This window comes from Enoplosus armatus, chromosome 24 (genome assembly GCF_043641665.1).
Source record: "Enoplosus armatus isolate fEnoArm2 chromosome 24, fEnoArm2.hap1, whole genome shotgun sequence".
In the NCBI taxonomy this organism is placed as follows: Eukaryota; Metazoa; Chordata; class Actinopteri; order Centrarchiformes; family Enoplosidae; genus Enoplosus; species Enoplosus armatus.
The window spans coordinates 9,860,323-9,874,445 of NC_092203.1; the positions used below are offsets into that span (position 1 = coordinate 9,860,323).

Below are 14,123 nucleotides of genomic sequence, written 5' to 3' on the forward strand. Positions count from 1 at the left end.
TCCCAACCAGAGCCCATAATGAGAAGCCACAGGCCACAGGACCAGTCATTAGTATTATCTCCCTGTGGAAGGGAAGGACGCAGCAGGCGGTGGATCTCTGTTTCATATCCAGAACAGGGAGGCCATCTCTCTCTGTCTCTCTCCACCTCTGTCCTTGTGTCTCTCCTTCTGTCACTCCCAGCAAGTCTCCAGAAAGGTGTTACGGATATATTCAGCAGTCTGTTTTCCCGAATTTGCCATTAAAGCAATAATTTAGCTGCCATGCTGTCAATAAAGCCCTGTGATATTTTATTTTTTCTGTTCATCTCCTCCAGCGATAGCCGCTATTTTCTTTTCTCTCTCTCTCTCTTTTTCGTCTTTAATCTTTTATTCCCTTCTCCGATCTCGAATGCAAACACAATCTGTCACGCTGTCGAGACGCAAGTTAAACAACACGGACGTTTGAGATTTCTCTGCATTTGGACTCGAATACGAGCGAGAACATCATGCTCTCATGCCGTGTGACACAATAATCGAAGCCGTCTTATGTAACATGGGAAGAAAATGTAATGAGGAGGTGTTGATGTGGCCTGGAGGAAGACTGGGGAGGAAAAGGTCAGGGAGCTCAAGTGGCAGGGTGTGATGGAGGCAACATTTCTTGTGAAACTACTGCATTTAACTGTTAACATTAACATACATAACACATCTGTTTGGTGCCAAAGAGTAAGTATTCCTTTACTTAAGTTAAAGTATGAATACCACACTGTGAAAATACTCCACTACAAGTAAAGTCCTGCTTTTAAAAATGTACTGATGTGGAAGTTTGAGTTTGTGTTTGCTTTCCTCCTCTGGCTTCCAGTGAAATTTAGGGGTTGATTAGAAGACGTTATTGATCACTTTTTCCTACTCGCATCTGCAGGAATAATTTACCAGAAAAGATCTTTTAAATATTTACTTTTACTGCTTTTGGGATTTAACATTGTATTGAATGTGTACTTACACTTACAGCAGAGACGTGTAGTAGTTTGGATACAGGATCTAGTTTAAAGCTGGGGTCTTTCTCCTGTGACCAGTGCACACCAGGCCCAAGTCTTATTATTATTATTATTATTATTATTATTGTTATCATTATGTGTTGTTATTATTGCTTGAACGTGGTTTGTCACAGGGTGGGAGGATATTTGACCCTGCAGGCCGTCGTGCTCTTGATTCAACGTGACACTGTGAGGCCATCTGTGTTTGGATATGCAGGTCAGCAGGAGTCGCTTCGATCAGTTTATGTGTTTATTCACTGTTTACGCAAGTGTAGCGTTAAATAACAGAGAGATATTTAAAGAAAATAAACAAAAGATCAGTGACCGTGTTCACAAAACACCCTGAGGCTAAAAGTAGCTCCCAACTGGCTGAGCTGTGGGAAAAACAGTAAAAAAGTATTTTAATTTATATATTTTAAGTGTAAAGTATGATTTAATTAATTTTACTTTGTGTATGTAATTTGTAATTTAGCATAATTTTAAATATAATTTAATTTAATATAATTTTCAATTGTATTTAATTTTATCTAATTAAAATTTAAATGTAATTCAAAATGTATCTATAATTTAATGACATTTTCAATTACATTTTATTACATTTTTAATTTAAGATTATTTTTAATCTAAATTATTTATATTTTTAGTTGGATTTCATTACATTTTTATTCTTTATTCAATTTTCATTTAATTTTATTACATTTCATTTCTTTATTTTAATTGAATTTATTATTTAATGTATCTTAATTTTTCACTTGATTACATTTTTTTTCCATGATAACGAAAGCAGATACATTTTTCAGGAAATAAAGCTGAAACACTGAATAAATGTTTCAGTATTTATTGTACAAAGTGAATAAATAAAAGCTGAAGAACTTCTTCTACATGAGATTCTCTGGATCCCTTCGACCTTGATGAATTTACTGTAACTCTGCAGACAGCACACAGTTAGCAGCTCATTTTAGAGACTATGATCTTGGTGAATAAATGGTTTTAATATATATGGAATTGAAACCGGCCCCCTCTGTTCACTGACAAATGTTTGGAGTCTGTAATGAAACCTCCAGAGGAGAGATTCTCATTTTCTAGTGCCCTGAACTTTTTACCCACAGCTCTGCAAACTTGTCTTTCATCCCCTGGTTGTAAGATGTCAGTCCTGAGGTTTTCAGTAATAGTAACGTTAAAGCGGCTACAATCGCATTTTTTATAACAAGAAGGGTTCAAATTATATGTGTAATATGAAAGGTGTCGCTCATAATAACGAACCCACGGAGAGTTTTCACCTGAATCTGCAGCTTCCCTCAGCTTTATAGCGTCTTTAAGCTCATTGTTTTGGTTTCTGGGCCCACAACTTTAACGTGTCGGTTCACTCTCACCGCACAAAATAAACAAATTCTGAGAGACATATACATTTTTTTACCTTTCATTTTGGTGAGTTTTAATTCTGCCTCGTCAGAAATTCAAAGCAAAACAATGTAACCTCGACAAGTGCAGTTGTTCTCAGTGAGAAATGAACGTGAAGGTGTCCAGCTGTCAAACCTCGAACTGTTTTGAGAGTGTCTGCAGTCGACAAAGAAGCCAGACATGACCAGCTGTTCCATCAAAACTAAACAACACCTGACAAAAGAGCACATATATTTCATTTTAAGAAGATAAAAATACCAAACTGTGTCTCGTCAGCCTTCAGAAACTCGCACACAGCCCCTCCAACTTTCATACAAATCACCTCCCTACCTTTTCTTCTCAAAGTCACATGGTTTTGTTCTCCTCTGTTACATCACCATCACACTTTCTCATCCTCACCTCCTGGTTCTCTTCCTGAGCTACAGCAACTTCACGGCAGAGGAGATTGTTGGTACAGCCGAACTCAGTGTTGGAGCGGAGCAGTGAACTCACCGGTGATCCACGTGGCCTCAGGGTCGTGAGCGTTGAACTCTGGTTTGTACAGATCCGCCACAGTCAGCCTGGACTTGCTGCTGCCGGGTAGCTCCGCTGGGAAAACACAAACAAGTCAGATCCTGTATATTCTTACAGCTTTATTGCTAAAGAACAAACCTGAAGAGGAAATGGCAGTAAATTAGCATACCAGGTGTGAGGACGACCACAGACATGGTGATGAGCGAGCAGACCACCGCGATCACCAGCAGAGAGATGGCGATGCCCTTCCAGTTCCTCTGAGGGGGGCTGACGTCCACAAACTCCTGCAGACACACACAGAAAGAATCTATTTTAATAAATTAATTTTTGATCTCGCAACATTTCACTTTATCCAATACTTTGTTGTATGAAACACCTGCAAAACTAATGACATCCCCGTCGGCCTCAGCTGTGCTTTGGGTTTACCGCTAATTAGCAAATGTTAGCATGCTAACGTGCTAAACTAAACATTATACCTGGTTAGCATGTCATTTTGAGCATGTTAGCATTTAGCCCAAAGCACTACTTGGTTTGCTTTTCAGTTGAATTTGGACCAAAAAAAAGGACGAAATTTTAAGAAAAACGAGACTACAGTGAACCCTCGCTATAATGCGGTTCACTTTTCACGGTCTCGCTACTTCACGGATTTGCATCGTGCATTGTGTTCTGCATTCTGATTGGCTAAACAGTCTCTCCGCTTCTTCTCTACCTGTGCGTCAATAACGTTGCGGTTTAATATGTACACGTACGTAAAACAGCTTGCCAAATTTACGTTACGTACGTGCAAATTCTCTTGCAATTTCAAGTTTCTCTAAAACCCATAATGTCGACAAAACGTTCTGCACCGACAAAGGCACCTGCGGTCGGGCCCAAAAGGCAGGATGCAGCGGCTCAGTCAGAAGAGCAGTGAAATACACGTGAGTCACTATTTGTCCGACTGTACTTTGTATTTTTTTTCATAATCATTTTTCATTTTCTCCCGTTCGAATCCAATTACTCGGGTCGCAGTGGGGCGGTGCTGATCTCCGCAATTTGAAGCCTTCAGTTCACATTGATGATTAAAATTATTATTTGACAGTACAGTAGTTATTTGTAAAAAAAAAAAAAAAAAACGTTTATACAGTACTTTTATTTGTTAAACAAATGCTTGGGCCTGTAAAAAGGGTTTGTTCTTTGGTTTCAATGTATAATAGAGTATTTAATTGTATAATAGAGTATTTAATTGTATAATAATTGTAAAAAAAATAAAGGTTTCTACTTCACGGATTTTGCCTATCACGGGTTCTTTTTGGAACGTAACCCCCGCGAAAAACGAGGGTTCACTGTACTAACAAGAATTCTATTTGAAAACCAGCAAACTAATTACCACAAAAAACAATGTACTGTGCAAACCTGAGGAGATGTTCACTTCTCATGCTTCAGTTCACCACACTGCATGAACAGTTGCTTTTCAAAATAAAACATAAAACAATAATAAAGAAAGAGAAATAAAAGGCAACTTGATTCCTGGAAGAAAACAATCACTGGTTCTCGAACAGATGGAAAATGAATTTATTTCTACCATTATTTTCAATCCTTTGAATAAACACAATAATATGAGGCGATATTTCATGTTTTTATGGGATAGAAGACATAAAAGACAGAATAAAATCCATTTTATCGATGATTCAAGCAGACGTCTGAGCAATCGTCTCTAGCATCAAACTACCAGGTGAATTGATTTCTGCTGTCCAGCTCTTCTTATAACTGGACAGTGAAGGGAGACAGACTCTTAATGCAGCTTACGTTCATCCTGTCTAGACTGAGCGGTGATTATCCACCGGAGTAAAGCTTTTTGACAAGAAAACACACAAAACACAATCTGAGCTTTTGGCAGAAATTCAGTTTACTCTTGGACAAACTAATAACTAAACTAAACTTTTTAATATGACGACATCTCTGACCCGGTAGAAGTTACCGGGTTACATCATTTCTCTGGACTGATCTTTTCACTCTCTCTCCAGGCCGGGATGATGAAAATCACCTGTAGCCAAGACTTTAAAACGAGGGAAAGAAGACGAGGAGAAACTGACGCAAGGAGGGCTTTTAGTTCAATCTCGGATTTGGCCAGAAAACGGGCGTGGACGAGCGCTCGGTGGTTTCCAGCAGTGACACTGCGGGGAACTGTAATAGGTAGCTGTCATACGGCGTTTCATTCACCGTTCTTCAAAGCTTGAGAGACAGACGGAGGGACACACGAAGGAAGACAGTGTGAAGCCCCCGTCACACATCAAACGTGTCAGACTCAATGTCGACTTTTACAGCAGCACCACTTGCTTTCATCTTCAAAACATATATATGTAGAAAAACGCTCTTATACAACGCGAGAGAGGGGAGCAGGAAACACACATTGAATTGTCTGGCTTCAAACTGTCATTTGCTGTGAATGAAATACACCAACGCAGCCTCTTGTTAGTGCGTTCGATCCGGGACTCTTTTGTTCAGACTGCGTGTCACAAACAAAGACTTAGAAAATAGCTGAGAGTTAGCTGAGAAGATTGATACCACTCTCATATCTGTACGCTAAACATGAAGCTACAGGTTAGCTTAGCTTAGCACAAAGACTGGAAACAGGGGGAAACAGCTAGCCTGGCTGTGCCCACCTCTAGGTGGAGGTTTTATGGAAATAATCATTTGAAAAGGTAGCAGAAACATTCCTGTTGGCTCCCTACCAAAATAAAATCAGCATGTTCAGACGATGCACATTTTATGGGAGTTGCTGAAAGGCATTCTGGGAGATTTAAGGACTCACAGTAGAAGTAAAAGTCAGTATTACTATTATTATCAGCTAAATGTACTTCAAGTATAAAGAAATAAAAGTAGTTGTTATGCAGAAACACTCCTTTAAGACTATCGTTAACAATACATTACATTACTTAATATTACTACTTAATGTTGTCAATGTGCAGCCGGTTGTAGATACATTATGCACCGCTGCTTCATGTTTTATAAGCTTTTATAAACAGTAGATTCACTACAGTAATATATAATACTGACTTCAGTGTAATTGAAGGATTATAATCATAAAACCGTTCTAAATTAATCAGTCTGACACTGAAGATAAGAGGAACAAAATGTGTCCGGAACAATCTGTATCACATGTACTGTTGGCGAAGTGGTTTAATTAATGAAGCAGGAAACACACACACACACACACACACTCTTTGCACACCACTGGGCCATCGACTGCTCTCTGAGTATTAGTTCAACATCTCTGAGCTAATTCTCTGCATACTCAATGTGTGTGTGTGTGTGTGTGTGTGTTAGCAGACGCACTTCACTGCAACTGTTGATCAGATTCACTTCAGTGGAAAGTAAAGCAAGCGAGGAAATCAAGTATGCGTGACCAGTGTTTGTGTTTACAAGTGTGTGTGTGTGTGTGTGTGTGTGTGTGTGTGTGTGAGTTAAAGGGATAAAGACAATTGAATCTGGAGACGATTTCAGCCTAAATTTCAAGGAAATCCAGGCAGGGTTTTTACTTGAGCTAACACATAAATATACATATTTTTAGCCTACAAGCTATTTTAACTCGGCTGTTAACAATCTAAGACACGAAAGACGGTGGACTTTCTGTTGTATGCCATAAAACACACACACACACAAACATCTCCAGACCTGCCTATGGCAACCTAAACCTGGCAAGAAATACTCAAAATGTGACCAGCTCTACCAAAGAACATCCACACAACATTCAAATAACACCTCATTAGCATAGCCAGTTATTGCCAAAGAGACAGAAAAGTTCATCAACTACTGGATACAAAAACTCAGACAATGAAACTCAAAGGAAGAGACAACATGAAGGACGAAGAACACGCCGGACAAACCTGGCAACCCAGAAAAAACGGGTGCCAGTTCTGCCCAAATACAAGAGGTACAGACAGACAGAGGAACACTTTACTGAGATAAAACTCAGATACGAAGAGTTTGATGAACTTTTCCATATGTTTTATCTCTTTATTAGCTTATTTTATCTACTATTTTATTCTACTTCTGTATTTACATGCATCAGATTCAGAGTATTAATACAAAATATCAGTTATCTAATCAATTGTATTGACTGAGCTACCCGGTGGTATATTAAGTAGCTCCACTTTTACCAGCTGCAACATGAAAGTGATTATAATCCAGTGATGTAATATGTGTTTTCTGCATAATGAGAACTTTTATTTTGGTATTTTCTGAAGCCAATACTACTTAAGTAAGATTTTCACTGCAGTTTTACTTGTAACAGAGTACTTTTAACTGTGGTATTACTACTTTTACTTCAGTAAAATATCTGAGTGCTGCTTCCACCTCTGACAGCCACAACCCTTAAATCAAGACGCTCAACAAATCAGAGAAAAAGCATTATATTATGTACTTTAAGGCATTTTTTGTATTTTAATTATCTCCCCATAATAGTCCAGTCATAGTCTATGTGAGCACGAGCACCACTGAAGCGCATCTCGTGACCATAGTGTCCAAAATGACGGGACATTGATAATAAAGATGTCGGTATTTAGTTTTGAGGCTGTACCTCATCCTGCTGCGCCTCTTTCGGCTTCTTCTTCGTCGGATCTTTGGACGCCGTCATTGCACCGGAGCCTCAGTCCTCCTCCTCAGCCTGAATCCAGCGGCTCTCCCGGTAATAACATCCAGACCTGTCGGCGCGTCAATTTAGCAGCAGGAGCGGGAAGCTGGCCGGAGTCACGACGAGAGCGACTTCCGGGCGTGGCCTTCAAAATAAAGGCCGCTCCGCGAACTAGTTAATTATCAACAACCACGCAGTTGTTTCTGTAGGTCTACTGTGTAAAAGTTTCAGTCTGCATTGGAAGTATTGTTTTCATTTGGTGACTATGTATTTAACACGTTTCTCCTGTTTTTAACTCTCCAATGCTGCCATTGTATGTTTCAATCTATCATCATCCTCGTGCTTTATTTTTTATTATTTGCTTTTTCTCTTTTGTTTTCGCTGCTAAGCATTAGGTGACTTTGTTAGGAAATGAGCTACACGCATATTTATACAGCACCTTCCCAAACAAAGCTACAAAGTGCTTTACAACAAAAACAATTAATACAAGTACATGAAATCCAAAACAAAGACAAGATAAAAGAAGATGGGACTTCCCGGGGGAAATGACTGTGCAGCAGTTGCACTATAACATAGAGTGCAAATATAAAATATAACATATCAATAAGGTGCAAATCCAGAATATGCACAATGCCAACAATATAAACAGGTTAACGGTAAGTATATATAGTGTGTGTATAGTACACTGTAGTTTACTTTTAATGATATTTAGTGGTTTGTACTCATAACATATATATGAGTACAAACAAATCACCAATGTTCAACCTGATTTTAAGGAGAATAGTACCAGCCATATTTTAAATTCACTATTTAATTCAGATTACATTTTTATACTGTTTTTGTCGCAGGCTTTTATTTTTTTTAATCAATGCACACATCCGGTGTCACGAGTGAATGGAGCGCTGTCCGTGGTGCTGAAGCTCGAACAGTGCACACCAGAGAGGAACATGATGATGGTAATCTTACATTTAAGAAGTACTCTGATCTTTTGCTGAAGTAAAAGTACCAATTCAACAGTGTAGAAATAGAGTACAATACAATAAAGTACAAAAGTATACACAGTAAAAGTAATCATTATGCAGAATCATATATTATATGATTGGATTATAATTATTAGTGCTTAAGTCTTATCCTAACCTATATTAATAGACCATAATTTATTTGCTTTTTATTTATATTTTGTATTATTAATAGTAGTGGAGTAAAAAGTACAATATTTCCCTTTGAATTGTGGTGGAGTAGAAGTATAAAGTAGCAGAAAAATGAAAATACTCTGGTAATACTGGTAAAGTACAAGTATGTCAAAATAGTAGCTGGTACAGACAAGGTATTTCCCCAAAATGTGCCTCTTAAGTGTGGCACGTTACACAATGTGATAAACACTCACAGAAAGTGTCAGATATTGACTTGAAGTCCCTGGGCCAGTATATTAAACAGTCACACTATGAGTCCCCTATTAATTAAAGCTGCAACAAAGAAATTAAGGCAATTTAAAAACTTGAAATCTGTCATTATTTTAGTCATTAATTAAACTAAAAAACCATGTCTGTGGTTTAATTAATCCGTTTTACTGACAGATTAGGCTGCACGTGCGTTGATTAAATGAGAAAATATTAAATCATTGCATCACTTTCTGAACAGAACTTTTAAGTGTGTCTCTAATATCAAATTGTAAGAATGCAGTGACCATATTTATTGTCCTTTTAATGCTAATATGGTAAAATAATAACACACTGATCCTTTCCCTACAGACTACCAGCACAGGCTCCTATGATGACTAATGTATTTATAGTTTCCTGTGAATTAGTGTTTGTATGGCAGCGTAATATTCCCATAGGGACTTACAGTGTCTTGCACTTGGTGGTATTTTTACCTGATGATGTCACCGTACTACTCCTACAGTATCGCCTCAGGGACTAAGAGCTCTTCCGTGATATCTAGTGAATATCCCTCAGAAATGAATTATAGGATTATAGCTCTGCGTGTCATCGGAGAATGAACCGGACCGAGGCTTCATCTAAAATCCCTTCAGAGGGGAATGAAGCGAGACAATCCAGCAGATCAGTAACCAGCTGGCCTTTCCTGCTGCCAAGTGACTGGATGCAAACTGATAGGTGTCACCGAGAGAGCCCTGAAGACACGAACCCCCAACCAGCGCACACACTGTCCCATCCCAAAATAATGACGATAACAGAAGGTGGGGAGATGAAAAGAAGAAATGAAGATGGAGGAGTAGATGGCAAAAGACAAACCAGCCTGCGGACATTACTCTCCACATGTGTGCCTTTTAAGTGTGTGTCCTCTTGTATGTCCATACTTCTTAGGACCGAACGCTAATGCAGACTTTTCATTTGTAACTGCTGCTGGCAGACGCTATCAGCTGTAGCTAACTAGCTAATTAAGCTAACTTAAAGGGGAATTCCAGTATTTTTAATACCTGGGCCCTATTTTAGTTACCAAAGGTTTTGGAATTGATGCAGTAGACATCCTCAGCCGGCAGCCGTGACAAGTACGTCCACAAGAAGTGCTTAATATTTGCCACTGACAGGCACAAAGTGTGATTGTAAGTGTCTGACAACATTACGTAAAGGATCTCGACAGACACAGATCCTTTTTGTTTAACCAGAAACAGAAGCCTCACTCTGAAATCCCGCGAGAGGTGAGTTGTTGCGGGAAGACAACTTTGTTTCTGGGTAAACAAAAAATAGGGCACTGGTTTAAAAACACCGGAAATATACCTTTAATCTTGGTTGAAGACTGGCAGTGGTGGAAGAAGTAGTCAGATCTGTAGAAATACTTTATTATATTATATATGCATGTAAAAGTATCCAGAATAGCCCATTTCAGAATAACAAACACCATGTAAATTCATCCATTTGTTCATAAAGCAAACATGAACGTGCTGCATACAGTTAACGACCTCATCTTTTCTTCATCTCTTCCAAACATTTAACTTCCATTTAGAGCCTGCTGCATCTTTCAATTGAGAATTAAGCTCTTCACGGTTCAGCTTTAAGGGCTGAGGAATGACAGTCGTGAGTCAAAATCATCAGATGTGCTGTAACACGGCCGCATGTGAGTGGTGGAAACTGAATGAGCTGTGTTGGTGCTCGAATGGAGACGCTCGAGGTCAACGAGGGAAGAAAATGGCCATGGATTGAAAATTCTGAGGAAAGCAGGAGGGAAGCAATAACGAGCAAATGGAGGGATGAGGGAGAGAGGAAGAGAGGATGAAGATGGTGGGGGAGAGGAAGAGAGGAAGGGTGGAAGTAGAAAAGAGAGGGCAGGAACAGAGGAAGAAGGAGGAAGAGATCCTCAAAGCTTGGGTTGGACTCTCTTCCCTTCACCATTAAATATTTAACAGGCGAATCAGAGACCACATGGAAATGATCTCTCTCTCTCTGACCTCTGCTGGTGTTTGGGAAGTTCACTAATGTCCCAGAGGCAGAAATCTTCTCCACAGTCTTCAGACCACAACCTAGTCCGAGCATTTGTGCATGTTTGCATCCTCTCGCATGCATGAATTTGTGCACCAGCCTTCGTGCATTTGTCTGTCGGAGTTTAAAATTGTGCAGTTGTTTTGAGCCTATAAATGTGCATTTGCTATGTGTGACTACCATTGTTAATATGAGGAGTGCAGAGCAGGAAAATAACGCAATAAACAGTTCTATCATCATGTTTATCTGCTTTGTACTGATAGTTTTTTGATGATGATGATTTTTGTTCTTTTTTTGCATGTTTTTTCTTGTAAAATATTAAGTACCTTTGAGCCTCTTGGCTTCCTCTAGAAGCTGAACACAACAACCTGAGGATGTTTCTTTCCTTGGCTGTGTGAAGACCTTGTAACACCAATTTTACTTAGACTGGCACTTAACCGAACCTTTAAACCTTTGGGAACAACACCATCTTCTTCCAAGAGGGGATAAAAGGCTGTTATTTATACGTTTTTGCAAAGCTTCAACCAGCAGCACCAAACACTGTGCAGCCTGTGCCAGAGGCAGCAAGCAGGCAACACTTTGTTTTAATGGGTCATGAGCCAAAACGGTTGAGATTCCTTCTACTCAGGTCTCCGAACCCGTCTGGGTTTCACTCCATCTGTCTAATCAGGGACTGATTTACACCTGGGACGCCAGGTGAATGTAATTAACCTGCTGCCAGGATGGAAACCTGCAGGGCTCTGAGTTTGGAACCACTGAGGTTTGGTTGAAAAGTGTTTTTTAGATAAGGAAGGTTCCTAAGTGGGTTAATTGACCCAGAAGGATCTGAGGCGAAGTCCTGATAAGAGCAAGTTAAAGTCTCAGACGCTGAGAAAAAGTGCTTCACTGCTTCTCTTCCTCTCTAGGACACAAAACAGTCCTTAAAGGAAGGAAGATACAGCCGCCCCTCAAGTCTTTGTTCATTTGAAAGACTCATCATCACTTAATTACACAGCCTAATGGAACTTCAGTTGGATGTGACTTTTCCTACAGTAACTGGATTTCAGGTCAATGCTGCAACTCAATGGGAAGAAAAGGAAAACCACGTTATTATAGTGGTTAGCCCTGCTGTTAGCCTTGTAGTCATATCATTCAAATAGCCTATTAGCTTCTTTGTGGTGTGAACAAGTGAAACCAGTTACGAACAAACAAACAAATATCTTTGAATTTCGGTAAACGCTGTAATTCTGAACAGGATGTCATTTTTTAACCAACTGCAGACCAACCTGTGAAGAATCATTCTGCTATACTCAGGCTTTGAAGTCCCCTCTTTGAATATTAATTCATATTTCAGTGTGTTTTGCAGCAGAAGGCGCTTTAAACACTGAACTGAGGGAATGCTTTAAATCTCCTCGAGGCCTAAATGTCCCTTTATAGAAATGCAAAATTGCACGGCACAGGCACAAAGACTGTGTGTGGGAGTGTGTTGGCAGATGAAAGCCATATACCTGCAAAACATATTCGTCATCTCCATGATGATGCACATGGATATTTTAATCTATACATGAGGAATTTCAAAACAAACCGCATGTAAACGCTTTCTAGATCAAGAACAAATAACCAAAAATGTTGTCTTCAGCCACACAATCAAATGGAAGATCCGCTACCTTGACCTAGAAAAAAGTAGGTCAGGGTTTACAGACTGACCCATTAACCAGCCTGAGGGCTTGGCAGAGCTTCAGTCAGCCGAACGTCCTCAGAAACTGTCAAAAAACAAACTGCAGGGTTGTAAATTTTGCCGATGGGGTTTCACCGTGTGACGTCTTGGCCTGGAGAGACTCCAGAGTCACATTAGATTATAAGAGTTTGACTGCAGATGTCTTCATTAGACCCAAAGACTCAACCAGATCTGGTTCTCTAGTTGACGCAGATTGGGTCAGACCTGGTTTATCCAGCAGTAGAAAGAGTCTGAAAATGTGCAATGACTACTTTACAGGTGACTATACATCTGATCCGGCTTGGGAACGCCTCTGAATCCCCCAGGTGGAGCTGGAAAACGTTGCTGGGGAGCGGGGCGCCTGCCACCCCGACCCGGCCTCGGATAAGTGTCAGAAAACGAATGGATGGATGGATATTGGGCTTTAGAAAATTGTGGTGAGCATTTATCAATATTTTCGGACATTTTATAGACTAAATAATTCATTTATTAATCAAGAAAATGACCAGAAGCTTATCATTTCTTATTTCACTCAGGTATTTCGAGTGTTTCTCTCCTTCATTATGAGGTAGGAACTCCATTACCTCCTCAATAAAGCATCTTTTTTAGCTGAAAAACTAAAGCTGGCTGAGACGAGTGTTTCCATTGGCTAAACTGTGCACCATGCAGCCTCAGCCTCCTGTGTTGAAATCTCACACAAGCACACCCTGCAGCCCATTCATCACTCTCTCACACACAACAACAGCCTGACACACTTTGAGTCCCGGAGGATGCGTTTCTGTTTCTCAGAGCCTCGACTCTCCCAGGAGGCAGCACACACTCCTGGGACTTTACGATAAAACACACGAGTCACTCTTCCCGATTGATTCTCCGGCTGTGAAGGAAACTTTTAGGTTGTTTTGGTTTAAAATATTCAGCCACCGCTGAAGGCCCACATGTCATAACACTCACTCAACACTTTCCACAAGAACCACGGCGTAGTGGTTTCTATAAATAAGAGCATATTGACACCTCACCTCCGAGAACCTGAGCTCTGGATCCATCATGCTGACGTCTCTCCAGTCAAAACACTGAAATGTGAAGCATCAATCTCAGGCAGGAAAGAGACGCTCCCTCCTCCAAAGTCCAATTATTTCTCAGCCTCAAAAGTGGGCAATATTGTCCAAAAAGAATGAAAAATGCATTCGTTCTGCAATGCTATGGAGTAAAAAACTACAACAAGGAAGTAAAAGATAGCCTCCTCTCCTGCTCTTGCCACCAGCGTGTCTGTCTGTCTGGCTTTGCTATTCAGAGTAAACAGACGTCTGGCACACACACACGAACACACACACATGCACACACTCACAAAACCTCTCTGTTCTGATTTTACTACTTAAAAAATGGTGTCATTCATAAGTAAAATCAGTCAACCCAGTTTCACTCGGCATCGTTAGTCTGATTATCTAATTCTG

At 39.9% G+C, this 14,123-nt stretch overlaps 1 protein-coding gene across 1 annotated transcript in view; it reads right to left on the minus strand.

The window, feature by feature from the left end:
* LOC139306654 (inactive dipeptidyl peptidase 10-like) overlaps nt 1–7,548 on the minus strand; it is a 29,764-nt gene extending 22,216 nt beyond the window's left edge. The window contains exons 1-3 of the mRNA XM_070930565.1: nt 7,486–7,548; nt 3,097–3,211; nt 2,907–3,002 (exon numbers count right to left, since the gene is read on the minus strand). Coding sequence (XP_070786666.1) covers nt 2,907–3,002; nt 3,097–3,211; nt 7,486–7,542 — 268 coding nt within the window. The 5' untranslated portion in view covers nt 7,543–7,548. The remainder of the gene's footprint in view (nt 1–2,906; nt 3,003–3,096; nt 3,212–7,485) is intronic.
* Between the last annotated feature and the right edge of the window lie 6,575 nt (nt 7,549–14,123).